At 53.5% G+C, this 20,916-nt stretch overlaps 4 protein-coding genes across 4 annotated transcripts; 3 read left to right on the top strand and 1 right to left on the bottom strand.

Annotated features, from left to right (window-relative positions):
• Positions 1-189: 189 nt before the first annotated feature.
• Positions 190-2,160, top strand: CkaCkLH20_08472 (WD40 domain protein beta propeller; the record flags this gene model as incomplete). Its single annotated transcript, XM_038891187.1, has 1 exon — positions 190-2,160. The coding sequence occupies one exon, from the start codon at positions 190-192 to the stop codon at positions 2,158-2,160; it is 1,971 nt and encodes a 656-aa protein (XP_038743561.1).
• Positions 2,161-14,197: 12,037 nt separating this feature from the next.
• Positions 14,198-16,121, top strand: CkaCkLH20_08471 (putative zinc finger transcription regulator Pac1; the record flags this gene model as incomplete). Its single annotated transcript, XM_038891186.1, has 4 exons — positions 14,198-14,377; positions 14,435-14,638; positions 14,689-14,767; positions 14,839-16,121. 4 exons carry the CDS (start codon positions 14,198-14,200, stop codon positions 16,119-16,121), a joined length of 1,746 nt encoding a protein of 581 aa, XP_038743560.1.
• A 2,340-nt stretch (positions 16,122-18,461) lies between these two features.
• CkaCkLH20_08470 (uncharacterized protein) lies at positions 18,462-18,863 on the top strand (the record flags this gene model as incomplete). Its single annotated transcript, XM_038891185.1, has 1 exon — positions 18,462-18,863. The coding sequence occupies one exon, from the start codon at positions 18,462-18,464 to the stop codon at positions 18,861-18,863; it is 402 nt and encodes a 133-aa protein (XP_038743559.1).
• An 891-nt stretch (positions 18,864-19,754) lies between these two features.
• On the bottom strand, positions 19,755-20,753 carry CkaCkLH20_08469 (short-chain dehydrogenase; the record flags this gene model as incomplete). Its single annotated transcript, XM_038891184.1, has 1 exon — positions 19,755-20,753. The coding sequence occupies one exon, from the start codon at positions 20,751-20,753 to the stop codon at positions 19,755-19,757; it is 999 nt and encodes a 332-aa protein (XP_038743558.1).
• Between the last annotated feature and the right edge of the window lie 163 nt (positions 20,754-20,916).

The following is a 20,916-nucleotide window of genomic DNA, read 5'->3' as shown; positions in this document are numbered from 1 at the left end:
ACCCTTGCTGCGTACGAATTCATGTTGACCTCGGACTTGATGCTCAAAATGGTGTACGCGGAAGAGAGAATTCGAACTACCGTGGCAAAAGGGATATAAGGCAACGGCGTGTAAGGGTCTGCTGGCTTCTCTGTTCCCTTCACCCATTTACCTCTTCTCTCTCGTTTCTTCTCTCCGAGGTCACCAAAGATGCGGTCGTCACTCCTTTACACCATCCTGGGTCTCGCCACAGGCACAACCCTCGCCCGCCATGTTCACCAAATGCGAGCAGACTTCAACATCGCAGACCTCCCACAACCCCATTCAGCCCGCGGGCTTCCCGCGGCAGATGGAAAGAAGGGTGTCCTCCTGATGAACCGCATCGGCCCTTCTACCTCGGAACTGTACATCGCCAACGCGGACGGTACGAATGAGCGCAAACTGCTTGGCAGCAGCTCATCTTTCGAATACCATGCCTCCTTCTCTCAGGATGGACAATGGGTCACCTTCACAACAGAGCGTAATGGCGACGGAAACTCGGACCTGTATCGCTGCCGCCTGTCTGCTTCAGCGAACGGCACTTGCTCGGATTTGGAAAAGCTCATCGCAACCCCCGCGGTAGAAGATGCCGGCGTTCTGTCTCCCGACGGCACCAAGCTCGCCTTCGTCTCCACGGAGAACGGCTACAAGACCAACATCTGGGTCCAAGATCTGGCAACGGGTGAGAGGCGCAACCTCACGAACACGGCCGAGATTGCCGGCAACCCTCTTGTGCCAGATGGTTACTTTCGTCCCAGTTGGTCGCCTGATGGCGAATGGATCGCCTTCGCGTCGGACCGAAACACACAATGGCGTGGTCATGGCAATGGAACGGGCTGGGAACACACACAGGAGCTCTCGGTTTATGTCATCCGCCCCGACGGCACTGGATTTCGCAACCTGGCCACTAAGTCCGGATACTGCCTTGGCTCACCCAAGTGGTCTCCGGATGGCAAGCGTGTGGTATACTATGAGATCACGGTCGAGGACACATGGAACGCACACCGTCCCGAGTCTGTTGCCAGCGTCAGCTCTGCGATTGTCTCCGTTGACTTCGAGACGGGGACGGATCGTGTCGAGCATGCTTCGGGTTCCGGTCTCAAGATGTTCCCGCAGTGGCTGTCGAGCAGCTCTAACACAACCGACAACATTGGATATCTCATCAAGGGCAACGACAACGAGGGATACAACTATACCTCTGGTTCTACTCCAGCTGTCAAGGCCGCCATCCGTTCCCCTGCATGGTCTCCTGATGGAAAGTTTGTTGTGTATGAGAAGGTCGGATTCACAGCCCGTCCGATGGAAAAGCCCCTTTACAGCTGGGACGAAGACTGGGAATACCGCCACACTGACGTCTTCCCCCAGCTCTCCCTCCAAGGCCGCCTCGTCATTACGCAGAAGCAGCTTGGTAACTCTTCCATTGTCTCCATGAACCCCGACGGAACCGACCTCAAGCTCGTCTTCGATTCCTACTCTACCGGAGAACTCGACTCCGCTCTTGTCGCCAAGGGTCTTGCCGGTGCATTCCAACCATCTTGGTCCGCTGATGGCGAATGGGTCACCTTTGGTCTTGGATCCTGGTTCCAGTCCCGCGCAACGGGCAAAGCCAGAGTCTACCGCACGACTTCCAACGGAACTTTCTACGAGGCTTTGACCGACGGCACTGTTCACTCTGGGTTTCCTAGTTACTCACCTGATGGTAGCTCCATCGTCTTCCGCGAGTGGGGTGTCCGTTACGGCCTGCGCATTATCGACTTGAACACCCGCGAAGTGCGCTACTTGACGAACGCGACAGACAATCTCCCTTTCTGGTCCCCCGATGGCGAGCGCATTGTCTTCACACGCAAGACCAGCTCGACCAACTTCGACGTTTGCACCATCCGACCTGACGGCACTGGCCTTCAGACTTTGACATCAAGCGGTGCCAATGACGCCCACGCTGTCTGGACCGCCGACGGACGAATCATATATTCGAGCGGGATGTACGGTTTCCGCGACGAGGCTGCTATCTATGACCAGACCTTCCAGCCATACGGTCAAATCATGGTTATGGATGCGGATGGGTCAAACAAGCGCATGTTGACGGACAGTTTGTGGGAGGATTCGATGCCGCTTTACGTCCCGAACGAGTTCTTGGTATAGGAAGTCTAGGTAGAGGTTGCATAGGTGCGACCACACCGGCTGCGCTAGGTTCACCGGTATGAGCAGACTGAGCTGTACATCTGGATTGGGAAGCTGGGAAGCAAAGACGTAAATGATTGGAACTCGGTTCGCGCGAGGCACCGCGAGAAGAGGGTCTGGATCGGCCTTGAGACTATCGAAGAGTCACATACGTTTCAATGCATGACGAGAACTGCTTTTCCCACAAATAAGATGCAGCGGAGTAATTTTCGGCCTGATAAGACGGGTTTCTGAAAGTGATGTTGCGATATTAGTGGCCCACGATTATCTTCCACCGCAGCCTGCTTCATGTTACACGAAGCAGCGGCATCACATTCACAAGTATATAATGGAACAAGTTTTTCATATAACGAGTGCGATTGACCTTCCAAACATATCTTTCCACTCTCAGACCATTCCACTGAACACCTGACCACTAAGCGTCAACGGCCACACTACTTTTGAGTCTTCACCAATCACAAACGCACCGACATAATGGCCAAGTGCGGGAGATGCGGCAAGGACCACATCCAATGTTCTAAGAATTGCGGACAGTGCCCCGGTTTGCTCTGCAACATGTGTGGTGCATGCGAGGGCAGTTGCTGTAGGAACAACGAGTGCATCAAATAAAGGTAAATGGCATCTTACTCATCCTGTCTGGGTCCATGGATACATAGCTAATCTGGCGACCTTTAGACATAGCCTATTAGGAGTCGCTGTAGACTCACAAGAAGACGATGATGGGCATGTTCAACTTGATCATTATTGTTCATGCTTGTGATCACACGTTCTTCTTGAAAAGACAAAGTGCGATGGGTCCTGAGCAAATACGCGATGTTCAGGCAGTCACGTATCCTGGACTGTATGCGAGTTAGAGTATGAAGGGTAGATCGGACGTCTACATAGGGCATATATCAATATATCCTAACAACAAGTTGTTCATGATAGGGCCTATGCTATTGAGCGCAGCTTAGCTCCTGAAAACGGACCTCAAGTTAGATGACGGGTGTTCCATTCCCAACAAGCTTCAAGGCGGGATCGCCGGCCGCACAGCCGCAGTAACGTATCCAACTTGAGGACATATTAGTATCATACTAACGGCACATCGTTCTTTATGAGTTTTTCAGGCAAGTTAATTATACTAGCTCGAGAGAAATGAGCGACTAAAGATTGCTGGAGCTTTTCATATGAGTAAAGTATCGTTATTTCCTCTGCTGAATCCAGCTTGCGTATCATCACCTAATGTCTTTTGTTAGTTCTCGCAACTAGGAGAGCAAGCTCTGTGACTTATAAGTTATGATAGTAAGAAACTTCCAACTATCATGTTCTCTTTCTTAAAAGGATCATATCCATAATAGGATCAGGCGCGACAGCCGTCCTGAAAGACGGCCAGTTTGAGTAGTAAATAGTATCCATTGAGTCTGAGAAAACCGATTTCAAGTTAATCTTCGGCCAGACATAATCCCGCTGCAACGAAAGACATAATCCCGCGCTCTCCAATGCCCTCTCATTCCACATTCTCAGGCGCAAGAAAACGTGGTGGTACATCCGTCCGACTTCTTGAGGCCGCCACAGGCCTTCTCATTGGCACTGGTGTTGAAGATGACTTTTTGGCCCGGTTTGCAGAGGCCGTCGGTGCTCCCTGGTATGGTGCAGAAAAGCTTGTTGCCCTGCTGGCATGTGCCTTGGAGGGTCTCGGCCGAGGCTGCGGCTGCGATGCTAGCAATGATGGCAAAGGTAGGGAAACGCATCTCGGAAGAATTGGCGCGAAGCGTTCGGAAAGATGAATAACGTGGGACTTGACTAGGGGCACACACTGTCGTGCGAATGAACTTCGAGTTTGTGATGAAGTGAGGTCTTGTGTTGACCCTGTGCGTGAAGTTGATTGCGATATCGAAGGCCTGTCTTGAATGATTTTGGGAACTTTTTTACGGTGGCTTTATACACCAGCACCTAATACGAGAAGGTAGCCTGAATCGCGCGTAGTGCTGTTCATGTCCCACGGGGTCTGTTGAGAAGCCGAAGGAGTTTGATACTAATACGAGGGTCTCAATAACAGCAGCAAATACGCGTAAGTCTCATGCGTCTCGTGTAAATTGAATTGTCATTCTGTTTCCGTCTTTAACACAGGTCACGGCACAGTTTTGAATTATATGACCAACACATCTTCTACCGCGCGGCTGTGCAAGGTTTTGTAAGAACCTCCTCGACTTGATTTCAGACACTCTGTTAAAGCCCACCCCAGGCTATAATAGCCTCAAACTGACTTGAATTGGACCCTCAAGTTTCCCCCAGCGCTGAAAATGACCATGATGCAAGTGTTCTGCAGCCTACACACACGGGTTACGGGCTGCCAAGGGCTTGAAGTCCAGCCGAGTTGAGTTCGGATAGTCTTTGCCAGAAGACTACTTCAAGGATTGATGACTTCCCAAAAGATGGTTTTCCTAGTGGCGCAAGCTTAAATATATCGATCTGGTAGTTGAACTGCGCACTTGAACTTGATCTGTCTGGGCCGTGAAGATGTAGAACGCTGATTCTCATTTGGAAGCATACCCAGTCACAAAGATGGGCATCGTAGAAATCGGGTGGCAATAGTCTCCCTCTGAACTGCAAGGTAGTTGTCCTTACGGCCCCGAACTAACAGTTGAGGCTCACATAATCCAATCTCTTCTCTGATTCTTACGAGTTTCGAGAAAATCCATCATAATAGCCAATGATTGCTGCTGAGTTATTATAGTCTTTTTGTCCATTTGGACAGAAATGTTATAAAGTAAGGTAGCTGTACGTGTGGTATGATATCCCAAGCCATCTTGCAATGATCTCTGTTTCTGCGGGAAAGCTTGAAGTCCACACCTTGTTGGTTGATTCCTGGCGCAGTTGAAGGCCTGGCCCAAATGGTTCGATTTAGAATACCTTGGTGAGCCCGCGTGATCATATATACGGCCTAAAAATCACCAGACATCTTGGAAAGAATGCTGACCAGGCCTTCCTCACACAATCTAGTCCTCACATGAGTCACCTTCGTAGCCCGAACCCTCATCTTCGTTTCAATATCTCTACCGAGACTGTCATCCCAAGCTCATTCTTTATTAAAGAGCTCTTCTTTCAGTCGTCCGAGTCCACTTCTTTTTGAACTTGGCTGTCAACCATGAATCCATCTAGTCAAACGTGCTCAGTTGTCACATATCGACCCAAAGGTGACATATCCAAAGTATGGGCTATCTACACTGGGTACAGCCCAAGCCCTGAGCACAGCCAGCACATCACACAATCGTCTATCTTGTATCGCCTTTCGTGGGAGATTCTACTCCAGATAATGCAAATTCTACCTCCAACCGATTTATTCTTTTTCCGACAATCTTCGAGACGCTTTATCCAGGCCTTCTCTGACAACGCCTTTTCTAAGTACCACAAACAGCCGGATACGAAAGATTCCGTGAAGGCTCCAAGATATATCCAGGCCATCTTCTCGACCTGTCTGCGAACAATCGGACTAGATTTCGGTCCCCAGGACGTCTCAACTCGAGAAAGACCATTTGCACTTGATTGGGAGCGCATCTCGGTTGGAGAACAGTTGGAGATCAAGAAACGCTTCAGAAAATGCGTCCTATGCGAAGACTACAGTGAGCTGAAACCAGTCAACGATCTCCGTCAGAGTTCGTCCTTCTGCATCCGTTGTGGAACTCGTCACAGGAACTCTTGGTTTTCAGATGGACGATCAGCCCGGGAGGACCAAATATGCATACCACGAGAGGGAACATTGACGCTTTGTCAACACCGTCAATTATCGCTGTCATCACTGATGGTGCCACCCTTTCAAATATATACCACGAAAAGATTTATGAAGATACTCGAATGCAAGACCTGCGCCCATACGATCAAGGCTACTGACGGAATGGCCCCAGGCATCTGGTACTCTGGGAAGTCACATTCCATCATGGCTCGATGGAAGATACCCGTGTGCGCGATCGAGCGAAGACAAATCGTCACCAAAGACCTCTTACGCAAAGCCCTACGAAGGCTTGAGGAAGAAGCCTTCGACGGCTTTCTATGTCCTCACGTATCATTCGAGGACGGCTTGCTCATGAGGCCTTTCGAATGGGGGTACTGCGTCTGCTTCCAGGACCCGTCTGACGAGGGGAGAAGCTGGCACCATCACCGGCCATATCCCAAAGCACTTCAAGAAAACGCTTGCTTGTGCTGCGCGTGCCGAAATCGTTCTAATACAAAGGTCATGGGCAGGTTCATGGCTCGTGGCAGTTCTTGTCGACACGCCGTCAGGTGCCCCAAGTGTCCGACGACGTACACTTGGACTCTGGAGCGTCGTCGGGTCTTTTTACGCAAAGAACAGGACATTCTAGACGTGGATTTTCGGCGTAATAAGAGGAATCGTGTTATGGCTCAACCGAGTATGTGTGACAGGAGCTTGAGTCTGTGGGCTAGTTGTCTAGATCCTGGTACGTTTTCCGGCAACGACGCTACTCGGGCAGAGCTATTTTGCTGCGAGAAAAGGTGCGCAAATTCACTGCCTACTTCTCTTACGTGGTGTGATCCGCTTCATGGAAAAAGGAAAGGGAGGGTTGTCTTGCATGGGACAATAGGCTCGGCCGCAAGGTCAAGTAAAATAGGCATGTATACTGCTGTAATGAGATAACCTACAGCAAACCCAATTTAATCATCGCACAAAAACACTTGATATGATTCCTTAGAGGCAGCATGCTGGGAACCTTTGACCCAGAACCAGATGCGGTAATGCAATCCCTTCCAATCATGTTCTCGGATCCGTTCAGGAGAGGTCAGTAAAGCTGTATCTTCTTCTCGGCACAGTCTCATGCTCGCTTGCAGACCTTATGAAGTATGAGATGTTGTCTTCCGTACTTCATGAAATCCGAGAGAAAGAATGGAACGATTCCTCAAATCGTGTTTGCAACAACCCGGATGAACGTCGCGACCTTGGTCCGTCATATTGAATAGGACCAAAGGAAAAGATCAAGAGCGTTTTGGTTATTAGAGACGCCTCGAAAGTGTGAGTTGGTGGTGCGCAAAGCTGACGCATAATGCATGATGCTGTGAGCATCTGCCGACTGCGAAGTATCGCGGATCAGTCCGATCGATGACCATGACGGCTAGAAATCGTTCAAACAGGAGCACAGTCCTGCTTGACACCATATACAGGTCGGATAGTCGACGTCCGCAATCAGGATAATAATTTGGCGCCCAAAAACATGCTGTATTTTACCTCAAGATCAAGGCGGCGCGAGGCTAGCGAGTCGTCCTTGATGGAGAAAGCATGCCGAGAAGAGTTTGAAATAAAAGAAGTCGTCTTCAAATCAAGTAAATCAGGGAGCTCGTGATATAGCGCTTCTTGATAAAGATGTTGCTCCGAGTTACGCTAGTCTTATTGTCTCGTATCGTCTAGACGACCAAGACAATGGAACTGCTTCGCCTTCGACCTGGTGATGCCCACCCTTTTCGCTACTTCTGTTACCGCCCTTACTCCTCGTCCCCTCTGTTATTGCCCTTGTCATCCGTCATCACTCTTCAAGTAATCGACCGTAATAAGAAGCGTGAAGTGGTTCATAAGCGACAGGAACACTGAAAATGAACGAGACGCGTCTGCTAGTAGGCACGGAGCCGTTGCGTCCTTTCCTTTCGCTGACAAGGCTTCGTCGGGTGACATGAGCGACGGGGTAGACGGTTGTCATTTCGAGAAGAAAAAGTTGGCCGGAATGACGCCTCGGATATCGAGGAATGAGTTGGACTTGACATGTCATAGGTAACAGCGGGCGGTTTAAATCAGAGTGTCGAGGGAGGCGGACCTGACCGTGTGCCCTTCCACTACCTTACACACAATGTAGCGCGGAGATGACGACGAAACTACATCAGAAACCCTCTGCAGGGTCTGATTTGACACAGAAAATGGCAAATGGCAAATGAAGTGGAGGGTATTGGTGAGCTACAGGTGTCTGATCAACACCGTTCACTTGTTCGAGAACCAGAACCGCGCGGCAGGCTGCTCACGAAAGCCCTGGTGGAAGGCACGGGCAGTCCACGTCGCTGATAGCATACGGCGGAGTTCAGAACGAATCACCATAGTCTACTAGGTGAGGAAGCTGCGAGACATGTGGCAAACCACAGCTGTGCTGTGCCAAACCCACCGAATCTCGGGCTCGCTCGGGCTCGACGCTCACCAGTATCGTCATGTCACGGGCAAAATCAGTCGTGTATCTAGCGAACGGCATGTCGACCACAACAGATGGGCTCTCAGCGTCAAATAATGCATGCGCCGTCCGTCTTGAGGTCCACCAGGCTACAGCTATTGGCTTGCGAGGGGCTCTGTAGCTTGTTGTCCGTGGCGCAAACTCCTAGCTGAGAACGAAAGTCCTCATGGGCCGTTGGCTTCTGAGAATGTGCACCTGCTGACTGGCAGCGCACGATTTCCATGTCCATCTGCGCAGCAAAACAGACAGATGGCCAAGGAGGCCTCTCCATCCCTCTCTCACTCCATCTCAAAACGCAATCGAAGAGGTCCCAACGACAGCACCTCTGCGCTGTTCAAATCCACAGGCCCGGACCCGGCCAAGACGCCTTTCCCCCTTTTACACTTCGTCCGGGAATGCATCAAGACCCTGACTGCGGGAATTTAATCTCTTGACAAAAAAGGCGCAGCAGCTGCTGCGGAGATCAGCAGCGATGGTCTGAATCCAATCCAGTCGTGGTGGGCGATAACGAAGGGAAGCACCACCTCCAGATTCTTGGCGTCTCATGGGGTGTGAGCCGCCGGGTCACTTCGGATGGGGGGCCAGAGGTGGCGATCGCATGTTGTGGATTGAAAAAAGGACGAGAAACAGAAATAGCTAGAAACGGGGAATCAGAAACAAATGCACCGGCGATGGGCAGAGAAAGGGGGTTGTTGTTGGGTAACAGATGTTTTCTGTAAGTGGAGACCGACCGACTTTGGTGCTTTTCGTGTTGTGTAAACCAGTGGGAAAAGCTGCGAGTTCTATTCTCTGTGCGATGGTCGCCTGTCTGTTGAATCGTTACGTTCCAGAATCGTTTTTTTGGGCAATGGCGTTGTATGCGCTACCACGTCCGTGTTAGAAACTGGAGCACATCGCCGGACATTGCCTGCAGCGGCTGTGATGGCGCATGGCAGACGGGCATTCCAGTCTCAGGTGAGAGCGTCGTTCTATCGACCTGCAGAAGAAGATAAAATGACTGACTGAATGGTGAATTCTTGGCAAACCAGGAGAAAGATGCTTTCGTGATCGCTGTTCGGCAGACAAATGCCAAGCAAATACAGGTTGTCTGTCTGGCTCAGTAGGACGGGTAATCGTCCATTGACAGCACGGCCCCATTGCTTGACGTTCATCCCCTCTGGTCTGCCGGCAGGCCCGGCCCCGGGTACCGGAGGGCGACGTCCGTTTCAGTCCCTGGAGGTCCCAGGAATTCCTCTTCATGACCGTCACAATCGCCCGGCCAAGACGAAGTCAAGACCACAACCAAGGCCTTCCCGTCTTGGGGTAGGAGAGCTCCGTCGATATCTCACATGTCGCATGAGCTTTCTCAACCACCTCTGGAGGGTTGCGCCATGATCGCGTGTCCTGTGTGCAACGACAGCCATAACTTGCCACATCCACACTCAAACCTCGCCCTGTTGCACTGCGTGCCCGAGCATTCCTACCGAAGGGAGGATGAAATTGAAGAGATGCTTGGCCTCCCCGCCAACCCACAAGGGCCAGTTGGCGCCGAGACTTGATGTAATCCAAGAGTCCAAGCCGTTGAAGCTGATGGACCAAGAAGACCAAGACGCCGAGAGATTCCCAAGAGCGGTCGCACAACGTGTTCCTTGTCGGCGCGCCTCGCAGTACGGGTTTGGCGCCACCTGAGGAGGGTCTCTCAAAAGTCTGGAGCTCGTGAGAGAAGGCCAAGAGCGCATGGGTTCCATGAAAATGGAGCAAAGCCCACTCTTGAATAAGCCCTACTGGCATCTTGGCTTGATCCCGCCGAGCCAGGAATGCGGTGATCACCCTCTTGGACAGCCTGCACTGCCTGCAGAGTCCTTCCTAATCTCGGCCTGGCGTCCGAGCATGTGCCACTCCATTCGAACCTCCGCATTGGGAGCTTTCGGTGCCCCGTCCCGTGCTCAAACTCCCGGGGTTCGTCGCGATCGTCTGGGGGAGCGCACGATGGCCTGATGAGCACCCGGAATAACTATGACCAAACGTGGTGGGTTCCAGTGTGACTGAGGTCGCCGCCGATGCCGTGCCAGGCAGGAATGATATTCGCATAAGCGGGATTACATGATGATGTAGGTGTTGCCACGGTACGGATACACGAGGACAGCTGCGTGCTTGTTCATCCCCTTCGTCCAAGGCTCAGCCGGAAAGCTTGGTACGATTCCGAGGCATGGCAGACTCATCAGACTCGCGGTGCTGAGAGCAATCTCGCAGTGTAGCCAATTGCAGCGCCGTGCAACGCAAGGAAGGCGGATATCCGTACTTGAACCTTAATTCCTCGGGGACTTGTCAGTCGCAGTCTGGCGAGCTAGCGTAAGAAGCCAAGGAGGCATCCAACGAGGGTGGGACAAACACTGACCGATGCGGATAGAAGAAGTTAATTTGGTGATTGACGGGGATTGGGGCTTCGACGTTGAGACGGCCCAAACAAAGTCACAAATCGCGCAAATGAAAGACAAGTGGCGGCCAAACGTGGAGAGAGGTCTGCGTGCCAAGACTGCTTAAAAGCCTCGTTTTGATTGCACGTTCTGCGGGTTGGTGAGGTGGAAGTGGTGGCTAACCCCCTGAAGGTCGAAGTGAACGGGGGATGGGAGAGTTGAACCCAAGTCGAAACGACGCATGCTCGAAAGTCTTGGCATTGCTTGCACAGCCTCAATCGCACGGCGACTTGACGGCCGCAACAAAGGTAGACTCGACTGGTGTTTGGCGACTGACTGGTGCGTATTTGCACATATCGAGTATTCGCAGAGTACAGGATACTCTCTGAGCTGTGCCTGTGCCGCGCGAGAAGAATACAGATACAGGCTGATGGTGCTTGGTATCTGCAGCCAAGACCGCCCAGGATGCCGAGCGTGCCCAGTCTTGCCCAGCTTTGCTCTGGCTGGGCGACGAAGCGGCAAATTCTCAGGTCTGGCTGGTGGTTCGTCGCGAAGCCAAGCAAACCTGCAGCGACTTCAGTCTGCAGCGATGCACTGTGCCGGCAGCAGTACGTGTCCCTCTAGACGCGGGGGATGGATGATGCGATGGCATGGTTTGTGAGACGGCTTGGTCGTTTTTCGGAGTTGATGTCTCTGGTGTTGGAGCTTGGCACGCGGTCGTCGGGCGCATTGGATGAAGGGAGATCAACACGATAGCGATGCAGACGAACGGGGACGCCTCACGACGGCGACTTTGTGCTTGCTTGGGGGTGATTCTGACACCAGTTGGCGTACCGTCAGCGTGGGTCGAACTGCCAAGGTCGACGAGCGACCCGCCGACTTGAGTAAAGACGGGCGTCGACGGCACGGGCACGTTGGATCCATGTTTTAAGGTATGGAACGGATTGTCAATCGCGTTGGATCGAGGCTATGCTGCGTTTAATCTCGGGAAGAGTGTGTGTGAAGCTGATTGAGATGGCTGCAAATACCGACAACGAGAGCCAAATGGTAAAGGTAAAATAAAGGTGGGATAGATAGATGCAGTCTGACGGAGGAGGAAGGAGGGGTCGTCCTTTCTCTGAGAGAAGCCGAAGCCCAGGCAGGGGCAGGTTTGGTTGCACCAGGAACACTGCACAAGACACCTACCTAGACACCTGCCGGCGCCAGAATTGGCACCGCGGTTTGGCATTCGGACGGCCCAGGTCGCGGTGGGAGTAGTAGGTAGGGTACGTATCTTTTCCTCATCGGACCCCGAGTGCTGCGGTTGTGTATCCGGTACGTATCTTTTACAGGCAACTGCCTCAATCTCGCTCTCACCCAACGCTCAACGCTGCCTCGCGGGTCTTGGCAAAATCCACCCCTCACACACCGAATGCGAATGGACGCATGTAATAAAATCAAACCAACGCGACCTGACTGAAAATGGCCGGCACATCGGCTTCCCTGCGTGGGCCGCAACTGGCGGTATTGCGCAACACTTTTTGGACGAGCCGGTTCAACGGCGTCTTGATGGACCAATTCCATCTGTCATGAGTATCGCCGTCATGTCGAGAAGAGGGGACACAACAGGCGACTTGAGTTGGGATTGCGCGTAGCCCTTGGCGCTAAGATCTTGGCAGTCTTGGCTGCGGCGGAGAGGCCAAGCAGAGAGGAGCGGAAAGCTTCTTTTCTCGCACTTGGCTTGCCAGAAAACCGAAAAAGTCACCTGCACAATCATCCAGTGTCTCCCAGGCTTCCCTGCTTATCGAGGATGTCGAGTCGAAAAAGGGAGGTGGAGACTGATCGGTTAAACGATTGGGCGACTGTGATTGGTTGTGATTCCACATCTGGACCAGCCTGCCGTGTGCTTGCGGATGACGGGCTGGCTGCAGCTGCATCTGCTTCTCCGGCTGGGTCTCTCCACCTCAGTCATGGCCCACTGGGGTGTGCCCACAGCCTGCCAGTGTTTCTAATGATCCCATTTTGTGGACTTATGGGGTATGCGTTTATCGGAGCACCGGTGGCCCCGTGTTTGGAGTATTTCCTTGGGACTTTCTTGGGACTCTTGGTTTCTTGGGAGAGGAAGGCTTGTACCTCCCAGAGTCCCAATCATCGCCCCCTTCCCTGTCAATCCTCACTGGCACTTCCATGTTCCCCCAAGCCTCCTGTCAGTCGTCCTATCTTTGAAGATGAGGGATTGTAGCGGGATACGGCAGATGGTCGCGTTGTTGGCTGTGACATCAGGTATTCGGTACCAGTGCTGCAGTTCTCTTAGGTGTGGTCTTGTCCCGTCCGGTCACACCTGAGCCCCAAAAATACTCGGCTCCAGCGCGCCGTACTTGGCTGGAAACAGCTTCTCTCCCATCTGAGACGGTCGCAGGCCTCTTTTGGATTTCAGACGACACAGACGTAAATAATCATTACCCAAGAGCTTCATCGCGGCACGTTGTAATTCATAATAAACGGACCAGACGGGACGGGCACCATGACAAGGAGTTTTGGAACGGCCGCTGGATAAATGAAAAGAGAATTAAACGCCGCGCTTGCGGTCATCAGCTGATGGCGAGCTATCGGCCAGCACAACTGGGAAAACGGGTGCTGGCAGGATGAAGCAATGCGCGCCAAGGACGAATGCCAAGATCTCGGCGAAGGGAGAAAGGTGCAAAATGGAGATTTGCCAAGACTCCCAAGACAGCCAAAAGTCTTGGCATCGTATGCGCCCGGATGTCGCGGTGTTGGCGAGTGACTTGCGGAGTCAGTGTGCGGTGACTGTGTTTTGGAGAGATGCTCACTGTGGCGTCAGCCTCACCTAACTCTTGCATTGCCATTTCTGCAGCATCGGAGTTAGATGACAGACCAGCTACGTACTGTGCCAATTGACGGACTCTCGGGCGCACTGGTTTGCCCCATTGTCTTCGCCCATCTCCCGCAACATCAGCTCGGAAGCCCTCGCCACCACGGCCCAATCACAAGTCAGCTGGTCTCACAAGCCCCCGGTCGCCAAGACTTTGCCAAGACTCTTGGGAGGGTAGGAAGAGCGGAGAGGAAATGTGATTCATGAATAAAGAGACAAGCCGTCTGTCCATGCCCCCCAGATCAGGCTGATCAATCCCTCTCGAAAGCAACCGGTTCTTCTTGAGCTTCGACAAAAAACATAAAAGTCGTTGCTGACCGTCCTTTTTTCTCCTTTCCCGACTGCTTGATCCCAAGTATCTTCTCGCCTGTCCTCGGCAATCGGCCATCCACTAGCTTCAGCCTAGATCTCCACTTACACAGCATCCCACGCACCTTGTTTTTGGTGTTCCAGCCTAACGGAACGGATCCCGGCCGAACTCATTCTTCCGCTTTTTCCTCACCGAGCTTGCTCGGTCAACACTCACCAACATGTCGACCAAGCAAGAGCACGAGTCGTCAGGGAGCAACTCCCCCAAGAGCAGCACTCCCGCTCCCTCAACAACCACCAGCAACACCTCCCAGAGCACCGGCAACGCCAGCGCCGATGACAACCTCATCTGCAAATGGAACAGCTGCAACCTGAAGTTTGTCACGCCCGAGGCTCTCTATGTAAGTCGTCATCTCACAAATCTCACGTGAGAGGCTTGTGACTGATCGTTTTTCCAGGAGCACATCTGCGAGCGCCATGTCGGTCGCAAGAGCACCAACAACCTCAACCTGACTTGCCAGTGGAACTCCTGCAGGACGACCACCGTGAAGCGTGACCACATCACCTCTCACATCCGTGTCCACGTTCCGCTCAAGCCTCACAAGTGTGAGTTCTGCGGCAAGTCCTTCAAGCGCCCCCAGGATTTGAAGAAGCACGTCAAGGTAAGCCTTACCACCTCCATCGTCACCGACATCAACGCTCACATCCGCAGACCCATGCCGACGACTCGGTGCTCGTCCGATCACCTCAGAACCAGGGCCTGAACGGCTATCGGGCGCAGCCTGGCAAAGGTATGTACAGCTCAGTTTGCGCATCCAATGTCCTCTCGTTTTCTCCCAACTAGAGGCTAATGTGCCTCCAGCTTCTTCTAGCTACTATGATCATAATGGCCACATGAGGACTAACTCGGCCGCCTTCGCACACCAGGCTGGGCATGCTAGCTACTATGCACCCCAACCATCTACAAACTATGGACTGTACTTCAACCAACAACCCTTGAACCCTCCCCGAACTGAGTACATCGGCCACCACCCTGGCGGCTACGACAACCGGAAACGCGCCTTCGACATGGTCGACGATTTCTTCGCACACGCCAAGCGTCGCCAGGTCGACCCCACCTCCTACCAGCAGGTTGGCCGATCCCTTCTCCCTCTTCACGGCGCCCTCGGCCTTCACGCCGGCCCCATGCCCGGCTCCGACTACATGGCGGCCCCTCCCCCGCAGCACGTTCAGCAGCACCACCAGCACGTCGGTGGTGCTCCCTCTGGTCCTGGCCCTCTGACCCAGCAGTACTACTTGCCGCCCATGCCCAACGCCCGCACCAAGAGCGATCTCATCCAAATCGATCAAATCTTGGAGCAAATGCAGAGCACCGTCTACGAGAACGCAAACCAGGCCACCCAAGGAATTCACATCCACGGCCAGAACACGTTCGACCTCCGCCACAGCCCCTCGCCCCCTGGCGGCCACAGAGGCTCCGCCGCTGGCATTTCGGTCACCCACGGAGGCTACGATGCCGTGTCCGCTGCTCACATGGCGTCGCCTCTCACTGCCATCTCCTCCACCGGAACACCCGCCGTCACTCCCCCCTCAAGCACCATGTCTTACACTTCTGGTCACTCGCCCAGCCCCTCTTCTTCCGGCATGTCTCCTCAATCGAGACACAGCTCAACCGCCTCCTCAGTCATGTACCCCAACCTCCCTGCCGTCAGCTCCGTCTTCCCCGGTCAGTCAACCACATCAACTCTCGGACCCAGCTTCGACAGCAACGAGCGCCGACGCTACTCGGGCGGCATGCTCCAGCGTGCTGCCCCCTCGTCGCCTAGGTCGCCTCGCATCATGGAGGACTCCTCCGGCGTCACCACCCCCAAGGCGGAGTCTGTCGCCTCGTCTGTCGGTTCTCCTTCCTCCGAATCGGACATGAGCGAGGGCGCTCGTGACCGCGAGGAGAAGTACGACCAATGGTTGGAGAACATGCGCACCATCGAGGCCCTTCGCGAGTACATCCGCGAGCGGATAGATCGCAACGACTTCGCCTCCGAGGAGGCTGCTGCCAACCGCCTCAAGTCTCCTGAGCCCATGGAGGTTGACGCGAAACCCGGCCCGGCGGCGCCGCTCTACCCCGTCCTGCGCATGCCCAACTGAGACATCAAAGTCACCTTGAGCCGGTGCTGAAGAAGAGAGCCCCAGTCGTTACCTGGGCGCGTGTACCAACAGTTGTTCTTCAAGCGTGTTTCGAGAAAAGTTTTCTTCCAAAAAGGAAAGGGCAAAGTGATCGGTTCAATCTCGGTTCGTATTCTATTCTAAAGCATTCTTTTTTTATCGCCTACGAGGCGCTTCCGGCACGAATACCTCCCAACTTGTCGAAGCCCAAACACCTCTTTGCTACGTTACATACCCTGGTCGGTGGAAGTTGAAAGGGGAAGTCGGATTTGATACGCAGTCTCCCAAAACGCAGATGGATTGTGGTGGTTTCATCCCAGGGACGCGCACCCTGGGTCAGCCCCAAACACAAACAACACAAATTACGTCTCTTGATTTTTTATTTCACTGTCATGACAACGAAGAGGAGTGAGAAGAAGGCTATTTTACATTCAGGAGGGCTTTGCGAGCAAAGCACACAACATATTGGTGCGAAATCACTTTTTTTTCCAACACGGTCGCGGAACACATCGGATACTGGAACGGGAATGAGATCATGAAAACAAAGTCATGTTGGTTCGCCATTATGTAGTCTCCTTGGCTCGATTGAGGGTCGAATGGAAAATGCTTATTACGCCTCTGAATACTTGCCTCATCTGAAATCTCTACTGTGATGTCCCCTCTACTATCATCGCAGGACTAGATCGTGGTTTATCATGCTAACAGCACCGTGGCTGAGGGTCACATAGCCGCCGCCGGCTCCGTCACCTTGTTGACTGCGCCTAGCAACGGAGTCCGCCTCCCGCGGCAATCCGAGAGTGGGTGTGATTTCCCGGCAGTTCGCAGAACGCCGGATCCGGGGACGGACGTCATCAGCAACGTCTGCCCAGCGCGCTCACAACGCAGTCCGCGCGACCAAGGATTCCAGTCGGCCTGGCTATTGCCGGACGAGCAAGATCTTCTTGCGTGGGCAAAATGAGACCGAGAAGACACGGCACTTCTGGAAGTTCCGACCCTGACCGGCCCATACGCCTCGTTCGGGCGAAGACCAAATTAGAGGCACCAAGGGAGACTGCCCGCTATGTAGATGACAACGGTGGTACGGGCACCGGTGTTTGCACGGCTGAGGTGCCATATCATACGTACGGGAATGACACACTCTGGACGACGCCGGCCGTGACAGTCGTCACATCAGTTCAGCACGGCAGCCGCGGGTTATTCGCCGAGTCTCGTTGCCCATAACCAGGGAGTCCGTTGATCAGTCGAATTACCCGAGCTGAGGCGGAACTCTCGTCCCCGTGTAAGACAAAAACCACAAAACGGCACTCTTGGCGAAAGCCACCCAGGCCCGTATTACAACCTCGATTTACCCGTTGAAGTCAGAGCTATCATCCCTTTCCACCACCTCCCAGCTGACGTTTGTGTCTTCACCCCAAAATGTCCAAGACATGTCAGCCCTGTGGTCGGCCCTTCTTCCGAGAGCCGAGGGACACCAAGGAAACGTCCCAATTGGACAAGCTGGTGTTCGCCGGGAAAAGGGGTAACGTGACATCTGCGCCAATCAGCTAGCATCCTTCGTCGAACAGAAAAGGCCTTGACGGGACCGATCCCACAACCGGGCCGCCAAGCACGCGGTCCCAACTGCCAGGTAGACAGCAACTCGAAGCTGCCCCGTTTGGTTATATCTCAACCATACGTCAGATGAATCCAAAGAGGGAAGAGGGCAAGTAGGCAAAGCAAAAGAAAAAGTCTCCGTGTTGCTTATGCCAAGACGAAGGGCTTAGTTTAGGGAGGGAGCCGGGGGCCCAACATACCAACCGAAGGCGCCGACGATCAATCCTTTGCCCGGACGCTGGGGGAAGTTTAACGGTTGGTGATCGGCGGCCCCCGGGATTCCTGAACACTGAACACAACTGTAGGGCGCCTCGTGTTATTTTGGTGGTTTCTTTCGAGACATAACTTACCGTCACCGGGTCCTTGTGTAACTAAACCCCGTAAGCAGAGTAGTTTCGTTCCGTGTTCCCGTTCGAAGAGCTTTGCTATACGATGCTGACGATGGAGATGGGTGACCTTGGCAAGACTAGCTGGGTGAGATTGGTGGAGAAGAAGATGTTGTCATACTTTACAGAGCGTTGTTGCACGAACTACTTCTCTCGATGATTATGAGTAGTTCGATACCATGGTGGCTGTGATCTAATGGATATATAAACCACCACGAGATCTCGCAACTGGGAAACCAACAACCCAGCAAAACAACCAACAAGACACAAGCATCCCAAACGACCCCCTCGAAACAAGACCAGCAGACCACATAACCAAAGTCCAACCAACAACCTCCCCAAAATGAGATTTTCCGCCGCCAACCTCGCCCTAGCCGCCATCGCCGCGCTCAGCACCACCGCCCTCGCCTCCCCCGCGGGCCTCGACGCCCGCCAGGCCGCCAACGACGACGCCCCGAAGCCGGCGGCCGACTACTGCTGCTGCGACAGCCGGACCAACAGCTACAACTGCAAGGTGCCCGCGGCCGAGGGCGGCGCCCCGGACCCCTTCTGCACGAAGCAGCTGTGCCCGCACGACGTCGAGACGCAGAAGCAGTGCTGCTGCTGCTGGCCGAACGACGAGCCGTGGACCGTTAAGTGCAAGGCCGTGCCCAAGGACGAGGCGTGCGCGTGTCCAGCGATTTATTGCCCGTTCACGTGGGGCGAGCAGTACCTGCCCGGATACCCGTGGACTTCGCCTGCTTAGGTCGATGGGTTGGGAGAGTTGGTGACAAGACTTACGAGAGAGATGTCTTGGTTCTGAGAGGGCTTTGTGTTGAGTGGCTCTCTATGATATGGAATAGGGTTGATTTGCAGTCGCTCTTTTGGGTTCATATTTGAGTCTTTGGGTTATTGATTTCCATTTTTGAGGACTTCTTAGGTACAAGAATAGGTTTAGCGATTAACATAAACTCTTCTTGGACCCTTGGAACTGTTTAACTGATGTCTGTCATGGTTACAAGGGGTTTGGCTCTATGGATCGATGCCGCTGATATCTGAGCATCAAATTCATGCTTATAACAGGCCATTTCTGTTCCCTCTGCTAGGTCTGCTGTTCACAATGAGTTGTCGAGACCGCCATATGCGTGTTCCTTGTACCCGGCTGTCGGGTAATCGTGACATGCATGGACATGTAACAGTAGCGTCTTGCTCGGTGGTCTATTAGCATTCTTCTTTCTGTTGAGCCATACTCATAAGCTGTGTGTCCTGGCAGACGTGATTGCGCTTCTTGATATCCGGTATGCTGCGATGTACATCATTCTAGAACGAGCCCAGTCCATTGTTCAGTTCATTCATTCCGTTTGTCAGTGAATATTCGAAACGGGGCCAACAACTTTGCTGTATTACAGGCAATATTAACTGCCTCAAACACTCGTCACATTCACTCTATTGACAAAAACAAGACGCCCGCCTGTCCGCTTATATATTTTCCGCTTACATAGGGCGATTCGTGGCTGCCTGGATACTCGTGGACCTCGCCTGCTTAGAGATGTTAGCTAAGTATATAATAGTAATGCCAGTAATCTCATAGACAGCAAAGTGATTTATTCAGAGGGATTTATTCAATACTAGGAAGTCTCCAGCCCCTCTTCTTTCTCTACTCCTCGTCCGGCAATCCGACAATCTTGAGCGAGTCGGTCCACAGCCTCTTCGCTTGCTCGATGTCATAAGCGAATGGGGAATAGCCCGGCGCCGTAAACTTGTCATCTCCTTCGACGTACGGCTCGGCCACGGCGCAGTTTACGAGGTACTTGCCGCCGGTACGTTCCCACTCCTTGCCGACAGCCGCCCACACCGAGGTCGCGGCACCCTGCTCAACACTCTTCATCGTGGGGTATAAGTGCTCCATTCCCTTGAAGGCGTCAGGAGGCATATGCCTAGTTAGCCCGGTCGAGACGAGGCCGGGATGGACGCTCGTGGCATGGAGGTGGCGCGCGCCGTAGCGACGCTCGATCTCGTTGGCCATGTAGATATTGGCCGTCTTGGACTGGCCGTAGGCCACACCGGCATCGTAGCCACCGCGTCGGAAGTCGTAGTTGGCGGAGTCGTTGAGGCCGTGGACGTTATGGGCCGAGGACGCGAGAGATACGACGCGGGACGGCCGTGCGGCGGACGCGGCCGCCAGCAGCGCGGGTTCCAGCAGCTTGTAGAAGAGGAAGTGCGAGAGGTGGTTCGTGCCGAACTGCAGTTCGTGGCCCTCGGCCGTGTGGCGGAGGTCCGGGATCGCCATGATGCCGGCGTTGTTCACGAGGAGGTGGATCTTGGAGGTCCTGGCGAGGATGGCGGCGGCGGCGGACCGGACGGACGACAGCTTCGCCTGGTCCATATCGATAATCTCCATCCGCGCCGGGTCCAGGATACCCGATAGGGCGGACTCGGCCTTGGCGACGTCGCGGGCCGTGAGGAAGAGGGTGGCGCCCGTGGTGGCCAGGGCGCGAGCGGTTTCGATGCCGATGCCGGACGACGTGCCGGTGATAACAATCACCTCTCCCTTGAGTGTGCCTTGAGCACCGTTATCCTCAATGATTTGTAGGGCCGTCGGACGTTCATCGCCAGGGCCGTTAGGCTTAGCGTGGACGTCAGCGTAACGCGACATGATTTTGCTGGCGAGGGACTCAGATAGAAAGAGAGAGAGAGAGGGATGGTGATGAGTAGCCGGGCCTAAAACAGCTGAAGTATCACGATATAGACTGATGTGATAACGAGAAAATAGATGTTGAAGTTGGATGTATTGTGTGGAAGTGAAAGTAAGAGGGGAC

Source organism: Colletotrichum karsti (genome assembly GCF_011947395.1).
Source record: "Colletotrichum karsti strain CkLH20 chromosome Unknown Scaffold28, whole genome shotgun sequence".
Classification (NCBI taxonomy): domain Eukaryota; kingdom Fungi; phylum Ascomycota; class Sordariomycetes; order Glomerellales; family Glomerellaceae; genus Colletotrichum; species Colletotrichum karsti.
The sequence above is the reverse complement of the archived record's forward strand: the minus strand, read 5'-3'. Positions and strand labels throughout refer to the sequence as shown.